Source organism: Equus quagga, chromosome 7 (assembly GCF_021613505.1).
Source record: "Equus quagga isolate Etosha38 chromosome 7, UCLA_HA_Equagga_1.0, whole genome shotgun sequence".
Lineage (NCBI taxonomy): Eukaryota > Metazoa > Chordata > Mammalia > Perissodactyla > Equidae > Equus > Equus quagga.
Window position 1 is genome coordinate 40,648,912 of NC_060273.1, and position 17,016 is coordinate 40,665,927.

General features: G+C 57.2%; 1 protein-coding gene across 3 annotated transcripts in view; it reads left to right on the forward strand.

Annotated features, from left to right (window-relative positions):
* The window catches only part of CLIP2 (CAP-Gly domain containing linker protein 2), a 77,848-nt gene that overhangs the window by 55,712 nt on the left and 5,120 nt on the right, over positions 1 to 17,016 (forward strand). The window contains exons 9-14 of one of the 3 annotated variants that reach the window (XM_046667099.1): positions 4,386 to 4,490; positions 6,150 to 7,085; positions 9,317 to 9,374; positions 11,731 to 11,814; positions 12,674 to 12,830; positions 15,336 to 15,495. In XM_046667099.1, coding sequence (XP_046523055.1) covers positions 4,386 to 4,490; positions 6,150 to 7,085; positions 9,317 to 9,374; positions 11,731 to 11,814; positions 12,674 to 12,830; positions 15,336 to 15,495 — 1,500 coding nt within the window. Of the gene's footprint in view, positions 1 to 4,385; positions 4,491 to 6,149; positions 7,086 to 9,316; positions 9,375 to 11,730; positions 11,815 to 12,673; positions 12,831 to 15,335; positions 15,496 to 17,016 lie in introns of those variants that run through there. The other 2 variants (XM_046667101.1, XM_046667100.1) reach the window with 2 other exon arrangements.

Consider the following 17,016-nt stretch of genomic DNA (forward strand, 5'->3'; position numbering starts at 1 on the left):
CCTCTCACCCTTCGGCCACACCCAGGCTCCAGCACCCACCATCTACCAGCCTCCTCTCGAGAGAATTCGATTGGTCCCAGGCTAGCCAATGGGCTGGCTGGGTTTGGATCAGGTCTCTACCCCAGATCCAGTCAGCCCTGGCTGGGAGAGGCGGCGGGCGGGGTGGGAGAGACAGTGACAGACAGCTGATTCAGTCAAAGGACAATAGAGTCCTGTTCTTGTTTTTATTGTGACCATGTTCATGACAACCAGAAGGAAAATTGACCCAAAGTCTTGTTAATCCCCACCCATCTTAAAAGTCAAAAACTTAACCCAGAACGCCTCCTTGAGCTCCTGGTCCCCCTCCAGCTGTATCACCCCAGCTTGTCCTCCTGCTGCCTCACCCCCCACCACACGAGGTACCCCGTTCCAGCCTCGCAGCCTCCTCCTGACCTCTGAACGCTGGCCTGTCTGAGGGCCTCTCCGTCGGCACTCCCCCGAGAGCTTATAAGCTGACGATTGCCTGAGTCTCCCCTCAGCCTCCGAACTGGCATGGCTCCTGGGCATCTCCACCAGGGTGGGGAAGTGCCAGGCACCTGGACCAGTTTCCTGGGGCTGCAGGAACAAGTTATCACCACTCGGTGGCTTAAAACAACACAGATTCATTCTCTCCCAGTTCTGGAGGCAGAAGTCTGGAATCAAGATGTGGGCAGGGCCAGTTCCCCTGGGAGGCTCCAGGGAGAGTGTTCCGTGCCTCCCTCCCAGCTCTGGTAAGACTCTGGCAGCCCTTGGCATTCCTGCCCGCATGGGCGCGTGGCCTTCTTCCCTGTGTGTCCCTCTGTCCCCTCCACATGGCCTTCTTATATGCACACCCCTCATTGGATTTTGGGCCCGCCTTAATCCAGCACAACTTCCTGTTAATCAACGACATGTGCGACGATCCTATTCCAAGCAAGGTCTCATTCTGAGGTTCCAGGTGGATATCAAATTTGGGGGACACTGTTCAACCCAGTCGAGCTTCCCACGTGGAACATGTCCAAAACAGATCTCCCCGTTTGTTCCTGCCTCCGCCTCACGCCCCCCGCCCCCCATATCTTTTGCATCTCAGGAATTGGCCCCACAGCCCACAGAGTGGCTCAGGCCCCACAGCTAAAATGCATCGTGAATCTTCTGTTTCGCTCCTCCCTCCATCAGAAATGCTCATGACCTTGCCTCGCTGATTCTCTTCACCGCACGGCCACCTCTCTGGGCCAGGCCACGGCGTCTCGCCTTGGACAACTGCACAGCCTCTGCTTGGCCCGTCTGTTTCCTATCTGGTCCCCCCACACTGCCGCTAAAAAGATCCTGTTAATTTTTAACGTTGGAAACGTTTGAACCTACACGCAAGTGGAGAGGATGGTGTGATGAACCCCCATTTGCCCATCCTCCAGCTTCAAGGATTGTCAACTCTCGGCCGCTCCCGTTTCAGCGACACCCCACCCGCGGCCCCCTCAAGTGCTGTTTTGAAGTCAGCCACAGACATCATGTGACCGAGTCTCTGAAAAACATAAATCAGATGCTGTCCTCCCCTGCTCACACCTCTCGTGCCACCCCCTAGATAGAGCTGGCTTCGTGGAGGCGCCCCAGGGGCCCGCCGGCCACACAGCACTGCCCCTGGTGCACGGGGCTCCTCTCTGCTCCCCCTCTGCCTGGGGCCCCACCTCTCCGGCCCCCACCGCCTCGGGCAGGCTTCTGGCTCCTTCACACCTCCCCTTCAGGGGTGCTTCTCTGAGGCCCCTGCTGCCTCCTTGGTTTTGCCTCCGTGCCACTTGCCTCTGCCCAGTGCTCTGTCCTTGCCCAAGTCACGGTCTGAAATGACCGTCACTACTCATTTATCGTTTATGTCCCAGAGTGTGAGCCCCTTGGCGGTGGGGACCCTGTCCATCTTGCCCACCCTTATGTCCCTGATGCCAGAGCCGGCCAGGAGCCTGGTGAGGTGCTCCTCCAGGGCGGGAGTCCTGGGTCACATTTGTGGTTCTGGAATGGGTGTTGCCACGTTGCCTCAGGACAAGGTGTGCGTTGCCTGCTGCCACCTGGGTGGGGACATCGGTAGCTGCCTTAGACTTGAGGGTTTGTTGTTGTTTAATGAGCCATGGGTTTTGTGTTATTATTTTGTGAACTAATTAGCACCTCAGTGTTAACTTCCTCTTTGCATAGGAATGCACTTACCTGCTGCAGTGGACCCAGCCAGTTTTATGAACTTGGCATCCACTGTTTGATGAGAACTGGCCTGCTTCAGGAGCCCCTAGTGCAGAGGGGAAACCCCTTCCCCAATTAATTAATGGCACCAGCCCTCAGTTACCCGGGCGTGTCCCGTGGCGGTGGCTCTGTGCGTTGGAGCCAGGTAGACGCCAGGTGGGGGAGGAGGCTGCAGCTCAGGGGCTCAGACCAGGCTGGACCGAGCTGCAGGACTTGAGTGGGGGCGGGGAACAGGGAGCCCCCTTCAGGAGCCTCCTTCCCTGCTCCGTGTCACTGCAGGGAGTCTGTGCCCCCACTCCGTGGAGTTGGGTTGCGGGGGAAAAGCCCCAGTTCTGGAGTCGAGGGGTCTGAGCTCCAGGCCTCGTGCTGCCCCACGTTGCCGCGTGCCTCTGAACCTGAGGCTCTGTCTCCCTGGAGTGGCATCTCTCTCTCCTGCGAGATGGGCAGACAGCTGAGACTGTTCCCCTTACGTGGGGGATGGGGTCCCAAATTAGTGCATGGGACAAAGTGACATCCACCCTCACGCGGCCCCGAGATCCTTGACTGGAGTTTTGTGAACATTAACATTGAGACTGACACGCAGGGCGCTGGTGGCCCCCACTCCTCACGCCTGGGGCAGGGTGCCTGGAGCAGCGTGGAAGGCCGGATTGTCCACCCCACCTAACATCCAGCCTTTAAGCCTGCCCCGCCCCGGCTCCTGTGGTTGACGGTATCGTAATGAAGCAGGTGCTGGAAGCAACTCTCCCGGGCCCCCTGTGCCCCTGGAGACCCCAGCCCACGGACCAGGAGGCTAGAAGTTCTGAAGGTGATGGGGAGGGGTCCTTTTGGGGGCACCAAATGAAGTTGCCCTTGGAATTGTGAAGTTGGAGGCTTTTCCTTGCCCGTGGGGCCACCCATACGGTGTCTGTGATGTTCCATCTAATGTGGGTCCCGGGCAGGGCTGCTGTGCCCACTGTCAAGGAGAGGAGGGTGGGGCCGTGGCCCCTGTGAGGCCAGGATTGAGGCACCATCATCAGCCTAGAATTTTCTGGAAGAGACTGAGTAAGGCGCTTGTTAGCCTGCGGCCTGCTGCCCTCTTGAGAGAGAAAAGCTTTTTAGTTGTTCCTTTAGGAAAATTCACAGAAGTAAGATCACAGGCCAGAGGACATAAACATCTCCAGCTCTTGATGAATTGCAGGAGTGTTTCTGGGCAAGTGGTACCCGTGCTGGTGCTGGGTGTGCGTTCTTGTTTCTACACGTGTGCGCTGTGCTGCTCGGCCGGGCTGCTTCAGAACGGCCACACCAGTTGCTTTGACCTGCTCTCCTAGATGATGGCAGGACAAGCGGGAGGGTGAGGGGGACCCTCTGGCTTCTCCGCCCCATGAACCTGGTGTCCAGGCTGCTCCAGGTGCACTGGAGCCCGAGCCTTCAGCCCCTTGCTGCCCTCGCCAATCTGTTCTGGGTCCACATGCCAGTCTGGATGCCAGTCGGAGAATGTGGGGCTTTGTTAGCCTGTGAAGCGGGTGTTGCGAAGCCGGAACAAAAATGCTCTTGTGCTTTCAGGAGACCAGGCATCCTCCTCGGGGCCCAGGATGTGGGCATGATGGGGCTGGGCTCAGGCAGGCTCTGGGAGGCACAGCCCGGCCTCCACTGAGGAGGCCAGGCCGGGAGAACAGGAGGGTGTGGGTATATTGCTGCAAACCTTCCATGAGGTTGGTTCATCCACCTTCAGCACGGGCCTGGGGGCCGGGAATCCTGGGGTCATTTACTCGTTCATCCACCCTGGGGGGCTCCCGTGTGCAGGATCCTGTGCCTAAAATGAGGAACAGCCTGTGGGCCACCTGATGGGGACCACCAGTAGGCTGGGGCCACGCCCCAGGAGCTGCAAGGGGAAGGGCCATCTGGGGGTGACAAGTGAACAGGTGTCTGTTGGCACCCCCTCAGAGCTGGCTTGTGCAGGGTGCTGCCGCCCTCCTCTGCCCTCAGCAGACCCAGCCAGGACACAGGGAGGGGCGGGCAGCTCTCCGCAGACCCCCTCTCTCCCCCAGGACCTGCTCTCCTTGATCTGCTCTCCTGTCTTGTGCACAGAAGATGACGCCGCCTTTCTCTCTTTCTCTCTCTTTCTCCGCTTCCTCTTCCTGTGCCCCTGTCCCCCGCCCCTGCCCCCGCCCCCTCCCGGGGTGGACCAGACCCAGACGCAGCTGGAGCACGCGCGCATTGGGGAGCTGGAGCAGAGCCTGCTACTGGAGAAGGCGCAGGCCGAGCGGCTGCTCCGGGAATTAGCCGACAACAGGGTAACGCGCCCGCCTCCGGCCCGCCAGCCCCCTGCCCGCGGACGCCCCCTCTCGGCTCCTCTGTTTTATTATTTTCTGTCTTCGGCTGCTGTCCTCATTGGTTTTTTCCTTTCGCGCCCCTTCTAGGAGGGAAGTAGAGGTTTAGGAACATGCTTATGCTCCATAGCCACGTGATGGTCGTTGGGAGGCCGGGGGTCTTGGCCCTCTGGGACCTTGCTCCCCAGCTCATGATCCCATTGGCTGGGGACGTCCTGGGAGACCCTCCCGTCCCCCCTCCCCATGCATTGCCGTGACAAGGCCTTGTCATGCTCAGAAATCGGGGGCCTCTTGGGAATGTCTGCCCCTTATGTGGGCAGGCGTGGAGCCTGTCCACACCTCCCTCTCCCAGGCTGGGGAAGGCGGGAGGCCAGGGGACTGTAGGGCCAGGTCTCTGTAGCCTAGGGGGTCTTCAATATGGTGGTAGGAGGGGCCAGCCTGAGGGACCTGGGGCTGGGGGAGGGGTGAATCGGGGTGTGAGGGTGTCCCCACGGCAGCGGACTGTCAGCTCCAGGATCTGGTGTTGTGATAGGATGGGTCGGGGAGCGGTTCCTAGGCCAGGGAAAGCTCTCTTTGGGGGTGAGGTCTCCCCGAGTCCCAGGGCATGGCTCTGAGTCCAGGCTCCAGGCCCAGCTGGCCCCTCCACGCCCACCATGCATGCCCTGGGGCCGGCACACATCCAAACAGCTGGCCAGTCCAACCCCACCCAGCAGACAGCCCCGCTGCGCTTCCCCTGGCAGCAGAGCTGAGCAGCCAGCGAGCTGCGACTGGGAGAACGGCGTGTGGGCGTGGGGCACACCTGTCAGTTTCTGCAGGTCGGCCTCAGCACATGAACCAGCATGTGCATGCCTGTGGGCGTCTGGAGACACACGGGTCCTTTTGCACACACCAGCTGTTGCCCAGTGACCATGTGTGGTCATGCAGTCCACACGCGTGTGCACAGAGGCTGCTTACAAAAACCAAGCCAGTCGCAGTTGACAGGCTGGGGCTCTCCCACTGAGGCCTCTTGATCTGGGGTCCAACCTGATTAAAAAACAAAAACAGGTCTATTGAACTAAAGGTCACCTTCAGAAACAACATTTTTAAGCTTGTAAAAGATTACAACTTTTGAATATATTGTTTGCAAATCTGTGACCATTGACATGATCAGCGGAGGGAGGATGGAGCCTCTGATCTCAGCATTTTCCATCAGAAGGGCGGTCTGGGAACATTAATTCTTTTCCGCTTTAGGCATTAAGCCGGACCCCTCTTTGGCCATGCCCTCTGGACAGCCCCTCTGTGGGTCAGCTGGACACTTTCCTAGAGCAGGAGAGCGTGAAATTCCCTCCATCAGCTCTGCCCTTTAAAAATAACATGAACTTGCAGAAATCTGCAAGCTCAGATGGGTGGTTTCTTTTAGCCATCGATTGTCCCAGGCCACCCAGGGCAGTGTGGACAGTTGGCGCCCTGAGTCCCTGGGGCACTGGTTGGGGGCATCTCTGGGAGCCGTGGTAGGCAGCCAGCACCCTCCCCATGACCTCCCTCGCTTGAGGCTGGGCCCTTGAGTGGTGAGACCCCCTCACCCCTGCCGTGTCCCCTGCCCCCCAGCTGCCCACTGACCGCTGTCTCCCTCTCCCCCCGTAGCTGACCACAGTGGCCGAGAAGTCACGAGTGCTGCAGCTGGAGGAGGAACTGAGCCTGCGGCGGGGTGAGATCGAGGAGCTGCAGCACTGTCTCCTGCACTCTGGCCCGCCACCCCCTGACCACCCCGAGGCCGCCGAGACGCTTCGGCTGCGCGAGCGGCTGCTGTCGGCCAGCAAGGAGCACCAGAGGGAGAGCGGCATGCTGCGGGACAAGTACGAGAAGGCCCTGAGGGCCTACCAGGCCGAGGTGGAGAAGCTCCGGGTGGCCAACGAGAAGTATGCGCAGGAGGTAGTGGACCTCAAGGCCAAGGTCCAGCAGGCCACCAGCGAGAACATGGGGCTCATGGACAACTGGAAGTCCAAGCTGGACTCGCTGGCCTCGGACCACCAGAAGTCCCTGGAGGACCTCAAGGCCACCCTGAACTCCGGCCCAGGCGCCCAGCAGAAGGAGATAGGGGAGCTGAAGGCCGTGATGGAGGGCATCAAGATGGAGCACCAGCTGGAGCTAGGCAACCTGCGGGCCAAGCACGACATCGAGACCGCCATGCATGTGAAGGAGAAGGAGGGCCTGCGTCAGAAGCTGCAGGAGGCCCAGGAGGAGCTGGCTGGGCTGCGGCAGCACTGGCAGGCCCAGCTGGAGGTGCAGGCCAGCCAGCACCGGCTGGAGCTGCAGGAGGCCCAGGATCAGCGCCGCGACGCCGAGCTGCGGGTGCACGAGCTGGAGAAGCTAGACCTGGAGTACCGGGGCCAGGCACAGGCCATCGAGTTCCTCAAGGAGCAGATCTCCCTGGCCGAGAAGAAGATGCTGGACTACGAGGTGCTGCAGCGGTCGGAGGCCCAGAGCAAGCAGGAGGCCGAGAGGCTGCGCGAGAAGCTTCTGGTTGCCGAAAACAGACTCCAGGCTATGGAGTCCCTGTGCTCGTCCCAGCACACCAACGTAGGCGGCCGCCCCTCCCACCGGGCTGTGGTGGGGCCCACAGGCAGCAGCTGCCTGGGTGTGAGGGCCCGGGTGGGGTGGGCCCAGTCTTTATGGACCACTTTCTTCCAGCCCAGGGAGGCCTTCTCCTTGCCCCCAGAAGCATGCACCTGCAAGGTCAGAGGGCACCTGGCTCAGAGGAGGAGACCCTCATCCCTCCGTCAGAAGGGCAGCTGGCCCTGGTGACCATGGGGACCCAAGGCAGTCTGAGCTGACCTGCCTGGGTCCCCCCCAAACCAGGCCTGGAGAGATGTGTACCTCAGCACAGAGAACAGCCTTCCTTCTGGTCCCTAAGTCTCCGATTCGCCCAGACACGCCGGGCACCCTGCCTGTTCCCGGGACTCCCGTCTCCAACTCTAGCACTGACCTAGGGGAACCAAAGGCGGCCACATTTCTAATGAGACTTTCTGGGTCCCCAGTCCTCATGGGACTGACCAGCAGTCCAGCGGCCACCTCCCCGGAGTGTGGGGGTCCCCAGAGTGGGGTTGGAAGACTGGAGGGGCGTGGCCCTGGAGAGGCTGCTGCCACCAGTATCAGTGTTGCTCCAAATGTAGAAGTCCCAGCTGAGTGCGCTTAGCAGGCGAGACCCCGGGGGGCATGGGCCGTGTCCACTCCAGGGGGCCAGGAAGGGCTTTTTGAGTGGCTCTGGGCATGAGATTTTGTGCCAGGCCTATCCCACCTGAACTCCCGAGAGGTCCATATTGGCCCCATTTCACAGATGAGCAAACCAAGACTCCAAGACGAGTAGCTTTCCCCGAGTTTCTCACCTAGCAGTGGCAGAGGGCATGTCCAGGCCTGCTGCCCGAGGGCCGGCAGGGTGCCGAGGACGAGAGTCAAGTCCCGGATAAAGGGACAGCCGGCAGCATGCACGTTGCCTTTTACAAGCCCCTGGGTTTCTCGAGCCCCCGGTTCCCCTCATACGTTTAAACTGGGATTCCGCGCTTGAGCAGTCGGTTTTCGGAGTGCCAGTACAGGCGCCTTTTTGTAAAAGGAGATCTGCCCTCATGGCGCCTTGAGGTCCCGCTGCCGCGGCCTTTTTGAGCGAGTGCTCCCCCGCTATCCCGGGCAGGGGATGAGGCGGAGCCCCAGGTTAGCTGTGTGCACACGGCCTGATTGGCTGCTCAGGGCAGTGGCTTCGTCGGGCCTGGGACCCCAGACCTGGACCCCTTAGCGGGGGAGGTTTGAGGCTGCCGTGGTTCCATAGAGCATGGGGGACAGAGGCCTGAGGACAGCCCTGTCCTCAGTCACAGACCTCAGGCTGAGGAGTGGGAGGTGAGTCCAGGAAGACCCATCTCTTGATGTCTACACACATGGAGCCTCTCGGTCTGGACCCACATGCCTCCCAGATTTAGAGGGTTAAGTCCAGGGACAACTAGATGTTTGGTCTCATGCATTAAGTATGGAGATTTCAAAGAAAATTTTTTTCTAGTGTCTGCCTCATTTTCCCTGCAATATGTATAAATAAAGACCAAGGGGGCTTAATTAATTACAACTGACAGACTAAAACGGGGCTTGGGATGTATGAGCAGAAGTATGAGGGGCAGATTTATGGAGGTGACTGCTTGCTCAGCTCTGTGTGGCCCTGATCTGCAGTGTTAGACTCCAGCAAATGGCAGGCTCAGAGGACAGCCAGCTGTCCGGAGGCCGGAAACTTCTGCCAAGAAGCAATGAGGAGCTCATCGATGTTTGCCATGCAGATTTTTTTTCTTAATTGACCTTTTCTTCTTTGGCTTAAGAGTTTATAATTAGAAAGAAGCATTGCAGAGGAAGTAAGTGGCATTTGTTGACGGCCCTCCGGGAGCCGACCCTGGGCGTGCTCTGCACGCCACCCCATGGCGGTCCTTACTTGTTCTATGGATGGGAAACCAAGGCTGGGAGTCTTGCCTCTGGATGATGATGGAAACGGATGCCAGGGACAAGCCTCCTTCGGCGTCCCAGAGAAGGAGACATCTGTCTAATATTATAGATGTTTTCAACAGAGCAAGGGGTGGGGGCGTGCACGAGGAAGCTGTGCAAGCAGCCTTTGGGGCCCCTGGGAGCAGAGGGGGGCCTCTGTTGTCCGGGAGGCCAGACCGGGGATGTCCGTGCCCCCTGCACGTCACCTTGGGCGGGGCTGGGGTGCCCTGCCGGGCGGCTGCTGGGCTGAGCAGAGGTGGGAGGCGAGCGGCCCCTGACAGGGCTCCTTCTTTCAGATGATTGAGTCGAACGACATCTCAGGGGAGAAGATGAGGATGAAGGAGACTGTGGAGGGTGAGTGGCCGCTGGCGGGCCGGGACGCGGGCCCTCGGGGAGGGCAGGCGGGGTCTGCCTTTGAGCCGGTCCCGCTGCGGCTGGTGGGAGTGCCTAGCTGTGCATGGGGAGGGCCGGCCACTGCACCAACTACCTTCTTGTTTGTTTGGCTTTAACTTTATTTTTAAAGTAAATGTTAACTTGTAATTGGTTCTAAGGGCGTGCAGCAGAGGGTCCCCCACTCGCTGCTTTCCTCCCCAAAGGCACAAGTTAGCCAACTTGGGCTCCTTCCTGGAGATGGTTCCTGCGCATCCGAGCCGTAGGCGCCACCAGAGAGGGGCCCACACCTGCCCGCTGTTCCGCCTCTTACTCTTCCCTTAATCGTGCGTCTTGGAGACTGTGCCTCATCGCTGCGTTCCTTTACATGGTGCAGAATATTCCACTGTGTGGGGCGACCATCACGTGTTTCACCAGCTCCCTGCTGATGGGTAGCAGGTTGTGCCCAGTCTTTGTCTGTTACACACCCTGCCGCAGAAAATCACCTTGCCCTCCATTGGGCTCAACCAGTTTTCACTCCCACCAGGCGGTTGAAAGTGTGTTTAGCCATAAACCTCACCAACAATATGCTTTACCAAACTTGTGATCTTTGCCAGTCTGAACAGTAAAAGCTGTGACCTGGTGTAACTTCACTCGCCTTTCTCCTAGTGTGAATGAAGCCCCATTCCCATTTCTATTCACATCCATTGTCCATTTTTTCAGTTTGGAAAAATTAGAATTTGTTGATTTCTAGAAACTATATATGACATTGCAAACATTTTTGCCCTTTTGTGGTTTGTCTTTTGACTTTTCTTATGGTGATGTTTGCCATTCAGATTTCAAAAAATCAGTCTTTTCTTTTTTGGTGTCTGGGTTTGTTATTTTTAAAATGCATCCCCTGGTGTCTTCTGGTACTTTTTAAGTTTCATTTTCTGTGTTTAAATCTTGGATCCGTCTAGAATTCATCCTTCTAGCTGGTGTGAGGTAAGGAACCCATGTTTATTTCCTTCCCAAAGAGTACCCACTTGTCCCAACATCATTTTTGAGAAACTCATGTTCCCTCCACTGATGTGAATTTCCAACCTCACCATCTTTAAATTCTCTTATCTAATTGCCTCTATTTCTGGACTTTCTATTCCATTCCTGTAACCTCTCTGTCTGTTCAAGGGCTGGTCCTATGATCTTCTAATTGTTCAAGCTTTGTTTGTATTTTAATTACTGGAGGGCTAGCCTTTCCTGCTCTGCTTTTTCAACATTCTCTTGGCCATTTTCTTTTAATTAAGGCAAAATTAACATAAATTAACCGTTTTAAAGTGAACAATTTTGTTTGTAAAGTGAAGCATTGACTACATTCACAGTGTTGTGCACCCACCACCTCTGTCTAGTTACAAACATTTTCATTCCCACAAAAGGAAACCCCAATACTTGTTACCAGGCACTGTCCATTCTCCCCTCTCCCCGGCCGCTGACCCCCCCCAATCTGCCCTCTGTTTCTACGATTTGCCTCTTCTGGGGATTTCATACAAATGGCATCATACAGGATGTGGCCTTTTGTGTCTGGCTTCTTGCACTTAGCGTAACGTAGTCAAGCTTCATCCGTGTTGTGGCGTGTGTCTGTGCATCGTTCCTGTTTACGGCTGAGTGACATTCCATCGTGTGCACATGCCACGTTGTGTTTGTCCGTCCACCTGAGGGTGGGCATCTGGGCTTTTCCAGCTGCTGGCTGTTGAGAGTGGTGCCGCTGTAGACGGGGTCTGCGGGACCTTGTCGAGACCTGTTTTCAGTTCTCTTGGGTGTGTGCCTGGGAGTGGAATTGCTGGGTCCTCTGGTAGGGCTATGTTTAACTGGTTGAAGAAGTTTTTCCAAACCCTTTTGGCTCTTCTTGCTAATCTTTCCAAGTGATTTTAGAATCAGCTTATCTAGTTCCACAAAAATGAAAGTCTTGCTGGTATTTTTCTTGGTATTATGTTAAATTTATAAATTAACTTACGGAAGGTTAATGTGTTTGTAGCACTTTCCGTGCATTATCTTTCTTATGACTGTCCTTAGACCATCCGATACTGAATGCGCGTGACCAGGGGACATGGGCCCCATCATTATCCCCATTTTTCACTCAAGGAAACTGAGACTCTGGGGTTAACTCGCCCAAGACCACACAGTGCTGGGGCCTCTTGCTCATGGTGGGTTACCAGACAGAGGGCTGGCGTGAGGAAGAAATTGGACCCTGGGGGCCGAGTGGGGCCCCGCTTTAGGGCTTCTGTGGGAGGGCCGCCCCTCGCCCCCTGGACCACACGTTGGCCCGGGAATGTTGACAGCCTGTCGTCTCTCCCGTCTCTCCCAGGCCTGCAGGACAAGCTGAACAAGAGGGACAAAGAGGTGACAGCCTTGACGTCCCAGACCGAGATGCTCAGGGCCCAAGTAAGTGGTAAGTCTCCCTCCCGCAGGGCCGTGCAGGCTTTCGAGCGCTGAGCGGACTGGTGCCTGGGTCAGTGGCCCCCCGACTCTGCCTTACATGGGAGGCAAGCTGGGCCAGGCCACCTGCACCAGATTCCCACCTGGCAGCAGCGGGTGGGAGACCTGTGGCCCATACATCGTCTGTAATGTGACCAGGGGCCCCGTCCGGCTTCCCTCCCCAGCGCCAGCTCTCTGTCCTGTGCTCTGGAGTTCTGTTACAGTTCTGTCTGGTCTTGAAAACATGGGTTCCTTGTAGGTCACTTTGATACAGCGTCTCTGCCCCCAGTCCCTAGAAGAAGCACCAGCGGTTCAGAACTGGGGGGAGGGTGCCGGCTGCAGGGGAGAGGAAGGCACAGGGGGATGAGGACAGGGGCATCTGGGGCCTCTGGCGTGTCTTGGTGACGAACTGGCCCTGCCTCCTGTCCGCCAGAGTGCCAGTGGTGGTGGCCCTGAGACGGCCCCGTCCTGGAAGCGTTCCCACCCACACTTCTCTCTAGTCCCCGTGACATTCACATGGCACACTTGGTCCCCACAAAGGTCGGTTGACCTCAGACTCCTCCAAGGCTCAGGTGACGATGTGGCTCGCCCTGGTCCAGGCCCCAGTGTCACCGCCTGGTCCTGTCTCGGGAAGGGTGGACACCCCACAGCCCGGGCTGCTGTGTTCCAAGGGCTCCGTCGGCTTTTTGTAGCTGTTCTCTTGGCCCCCTGCTGCCTGGCTCCACAGGACGAGAGACACCCACTCCGTGGACTGGGTCACTGTGATCCCCAGGTGGGCCAGACTCCCTCGGGGCCCTGACTCTCTCCCTCCTTTCCCTGCCACTGACCCTCAGCATTGGAGAGCAGGTGCAAGTCGGGAGAGAAGAAGGCAGACACCCTCCAGAAGGAGAAGCGGCGCCTGGAGGCCGAGCTGGAGGCCGTGTCCCGGAAGACCCACGATGCCTCGGGCCAGCTGGTCCTCATCAGCCAGGAGCTGCTCAGGAAGGAGCGGTGAGTCCGCCATCGGCCGTGTGCACAGACCTGTCTGGCTCTGTCACCCAGCCGTGTCCTCCCTCCAGCCTGACTCTCACTCCACCTGACGTTGGCCATCTTCTCCAGAGGCCATGCTGGGATAGACGGGTGGGGCAGGTGGCTGGCGTCACCAAGGACCACTGTGCTCTCTTCTACCAAGCTCGGGGCAGCCTCAGAATCCTTCTCAACACAGTTCTCCAAGCAGAGCTTATAGGGAAGATTAGTGGTCCCAGACTTCTTGGTCTCAGGGACCCCTTTAAACTCTTAAAAATTATTGAGGATTCCCAAAGAGCTTTGGTTTATTCATTCTATATAAAATGGAAAAAAAATTTTAATATGCATTAATCCACTTAAAAATAATAATAAACCAATTGCATGTAACATAAATAACATGCTTTTGGTAAAAAGTAACTATTTTCCAAAACAAAAAGTATTTAGTGAAAAGAGTAGCATTGTTTTGCATTTTTCCCAATTTCTTGAACGTTGGGCTTAACAGAAGACAGCTGCATTCTCGCATCTTCTGCAGTCAGTCTTTGCTGTTTGCTGTTTTGGTTGAAGAATATTATGAAAATCTGGCCTTACATAGATATGTGGTTGGAAAAGAGGAACATTTTAATACCCTTTTGAGGTAATTTTTAATATGCCGCGTGGCCCCAGGAGAAAATCCATTGTACACTCATGAGAAATGACAGTGTAAAATAGTTTTGTTATTATGAAAACAGTTGTGACCCATGGGCCCCCCTGAAAAGGTCTTGGGACCCTTGAGGGTTCCCCAGACCACAGTCTGAGAACCACTGGGTTACAGTCCATAGACATGGTTTGTGTGACCCATATGAGGTTTAAAAAGAAAACCTAGACCAGCATTTAAAAATCAGAAGATTTCACATAAAATCCAAATTTCTCCAGTCCAGATTCCCTTAAATTAGAAGGTCTGACAGCATTAGGCTCACCTCCAGCAGGGCCTCAAGCAGCATTGCTGGGGAGCACCTGCCCCCTCTCAGTGGGCGTGGCCCTCTGGGTCTCCTCAGTTGCTGCCCCCCTCCATTATTTTCCTGACAACCCCTGCCTGGACATGACTCGCCAGCTCCTGTAAGCATTTGAGGTTCAACCCCTGAGTTAAAGTCCGCCTCTTCCTTGAAGCCTTCCTTGATTGATGTAGGCCACCGCGAGCTCCTCCATTCTCCTGTGGTACTTAGCATGGGAGTGGGAGATCAGCCAGGAATCCGTTGGCAGATTGAATGAGTAGAGGTTCATTGTCCTCATGTCACAAGAAATCTGGAGGTAGCTGTGGCTGACCCTTGGTTCAGTGGCTCAAGATGTCAGTGCCACACCTTTGTAGTTTTCTTGGACACTCCCTCTTGGTTGCAAGGTGGCTGCTAAAGCTCCAGCTATCACATTCATAGCAGGAAAGAGGAGGAAAGGGAAAGGGACAGTGCCAGCTGACTTCCACTTTGTTCTCAACTACCCATGGCCACCTGGTGAGGGAGTTTCCCCCTCCTCTATAGCAGAGGCAGGCAAGGGAAAAGGCTTAGAAGGGATGTGTCCTTCAATCCGCGCCCATGGCAGACATTGCGAATTGATCACCACGCTCTTTTCTGCAGAGCCCACATGTGGCCTCAGAATCATTCTCATCACAGTTCTTAGGCAGCTACTGCCAGCTGATTAAGAGTTGACATGGGAAGGAAAACTCATTTGACATCAGGCATTTAAAAATGAGTTCATTGCCACGTGAGCTCTATTGGATGACTGTTTTGTTTTAATTAAACAAAAGTAATATTGTCATTCTTAAAAACTTTAGGGGCCGGCCCTGTGGCTGACTGGTTAAGTTCGCGTGCTCTGCTGTGGTGGCCCAGGGTTTCACTGGTTCGAATCCTGGGCACGGACGTGGCACCGCTCATCAGGCCACACTGAGGCTACATCCCTCATGCCACAAGTAGAAGGACCCACAACTAAAAATGCACAGCTACGTACTGGGGAGCTTTGGGAGCAAAAGGAAAAATAAAACCTTTTAAAAAAAAAAAACTTTAAAAACATTCTGGGAAAGGCCAAGTCCTCTTGATCGTCCCATTCTCAAATCCTGGCCCCTCTTGGGCTGTGGTCAAATGGTTTCATGTTTCCACTCTGGCCCCTCCTGGTACAGATGCTGTCATTTTTTTTTTTTTTTTTTTTTTGGTGTGGAAGATTGGCCCTGAGCTAACATCTGTGCCGATCTTCCTCTGGTTTTTGTATGTCGGTCGCCACCACAGTGTGGTATAGGTTGATGCCCAGGATCTGAACCTGAAAACCTGGGCCACCAAAGTGGAGCATTCCAGACTTAACCATTGTGCTACCGGGCCGGCCCCACAGATGCTGTCTTAGTAGACAGTGTCCCCCTCAGGGTGGCCAGTCTCTAGGCACTTGTGAGTCGCTGGAGTGTGGGAGCAGAGGGGCTGACTGGCTGGGCTGACTGTTGCTGTCCTGTGCCCCTGCCCCACCCCTCGCCAGGAGCCTGAACGAGCTGCGAGTGTTGCTGCTGGAGGCCAGTCGCCGCTCCCCCGGGCCGGAGAGGGACCTGAGCCGCGAGGTCCACAAGGCTGAGTGGCGGATCAAGGAGCAGAAACTCAAGGACGACATCCGGGGCCTGCGTGAAAAGCTGACCGGACTGGTACGTTGGGGAGGGGGAGGCCGTGGTGGGGCTAGGGCTGCCCTGCTGTCAGGCCATGGAGACTGGTGACCTCCTGGAGCCACCCAGGGACAGCCAAGTCACAGTGAGGGTTCGAAATCCCCTAGAAGCACAGTCAGGGTAGCTGGGGGAGGGGCCACGGGTGACCCCCTTGCTGACATCGTGGCTGGCAGGGTGGCCGTCTGGGTGATGCAGTGCAGAGGAAGACTTCCCAAGGGTGGCCTGCCCAGAGGTAGGACGGGCTACTGCGGGGTAGTGAGCTCCCCGTCCAGGGGAATAATCAGCAGGAAGCAAGCTCTCCCTCAGGGTCCTGCAGTGGGGATTCCCGCATCAGTCTCAGGAAGGCGACAGGAACTGGAAAGGCTCCTCTAACCCTGAACTTCTGGGGCTGCGACTCCTCCGTCAGGAGCAGGAGCCTGACAGAGCAGAGCTCCGGAGGCAGGGGCTGGGCTGGGCAGGGGCTGCTGGGAACCTGGGCCAGAACCATCCCCACCCCATCCCCCGTGGTCAGCATTCAGGACAAGCCTGGGGCTGGGTACCGGCCTGGTCACCTCCGGGGTATGGACAGGGTGGGGTCTGGGAGGACAGGCCTGCTGTCATGGGAAGCCAGTGGCTCACCCCTCTATCCATCACACGGGCTCGGCTACCCTGGAGGAGGTGGGGACGGGCCCTCCCGGACAGGAGGCAGGGACAAGACCCGCCTGCAGCTGTGGAGCAGGCCTGGCCAGCAGGCCCTCTGGGGTCCTCGCGCTCTGTGAGTCTGGATGTAACTCTGCAGACAAGGCCCTGGGGCTGGTGGGGACCAGGGGTCTTGACTCCCCAAGGCTTTCCCAGAGCCTTGTCTCCGGCTCCGTGGGGCACAGGCTGGTCGGGTTTCCGTGGGAATGTCCCTGCGCTGTCCCCTGAGCCCCAGGGAACCAGGGATGGGCTGTGGTCAGAATGCCCCTCGGGTGAGGCAGGCCTGGGTGGAGAGATGGCCGGGGGAGCGGAGCAGAGGCACTGGAAGCCCCGGCCCACAGGTCAGTGCGGGGCGGCCGCTGTGGGAGCAAGGAGGCACCCGGGGCCCACGAGGCAGGTGTCCCTCCCGTGTGACGGTGCCAGGGCAGCTGGGGACACTTGGAAGCTGATGGTACCGAATGTCCTGCTGGGCAGGGCTGGAGGTTCAGGTGGGCTCAAGGGTCGGAGGTGAGGAAGCTGTGAGTCTGAGGGGGCAGAGGAGGGACCCACCTAAGACTGTGGGGGAGTGGGGGGAACAAGAAGGAAAGAGGGAGGGGTCCTGGGCCTGGGGACCTGGAGATGTGGAGCATCTGGCCGAGCCGGGAATTCAGGGCAGGGGACAAGGAAGAGGCTTCGTGGGGACCCTCAGGGAGGTAGGGAGTCCCCGGGGCGTGCTAGCATGCTCAGGCCTGGCCCAGGGGCAGGGGCGGAAGAGTATCCTGCCTAGAGAGAGCCCGCCCTCCTCCCACACGCACCTGCACACACCTGTGCGCGCGCCCCCGCTCT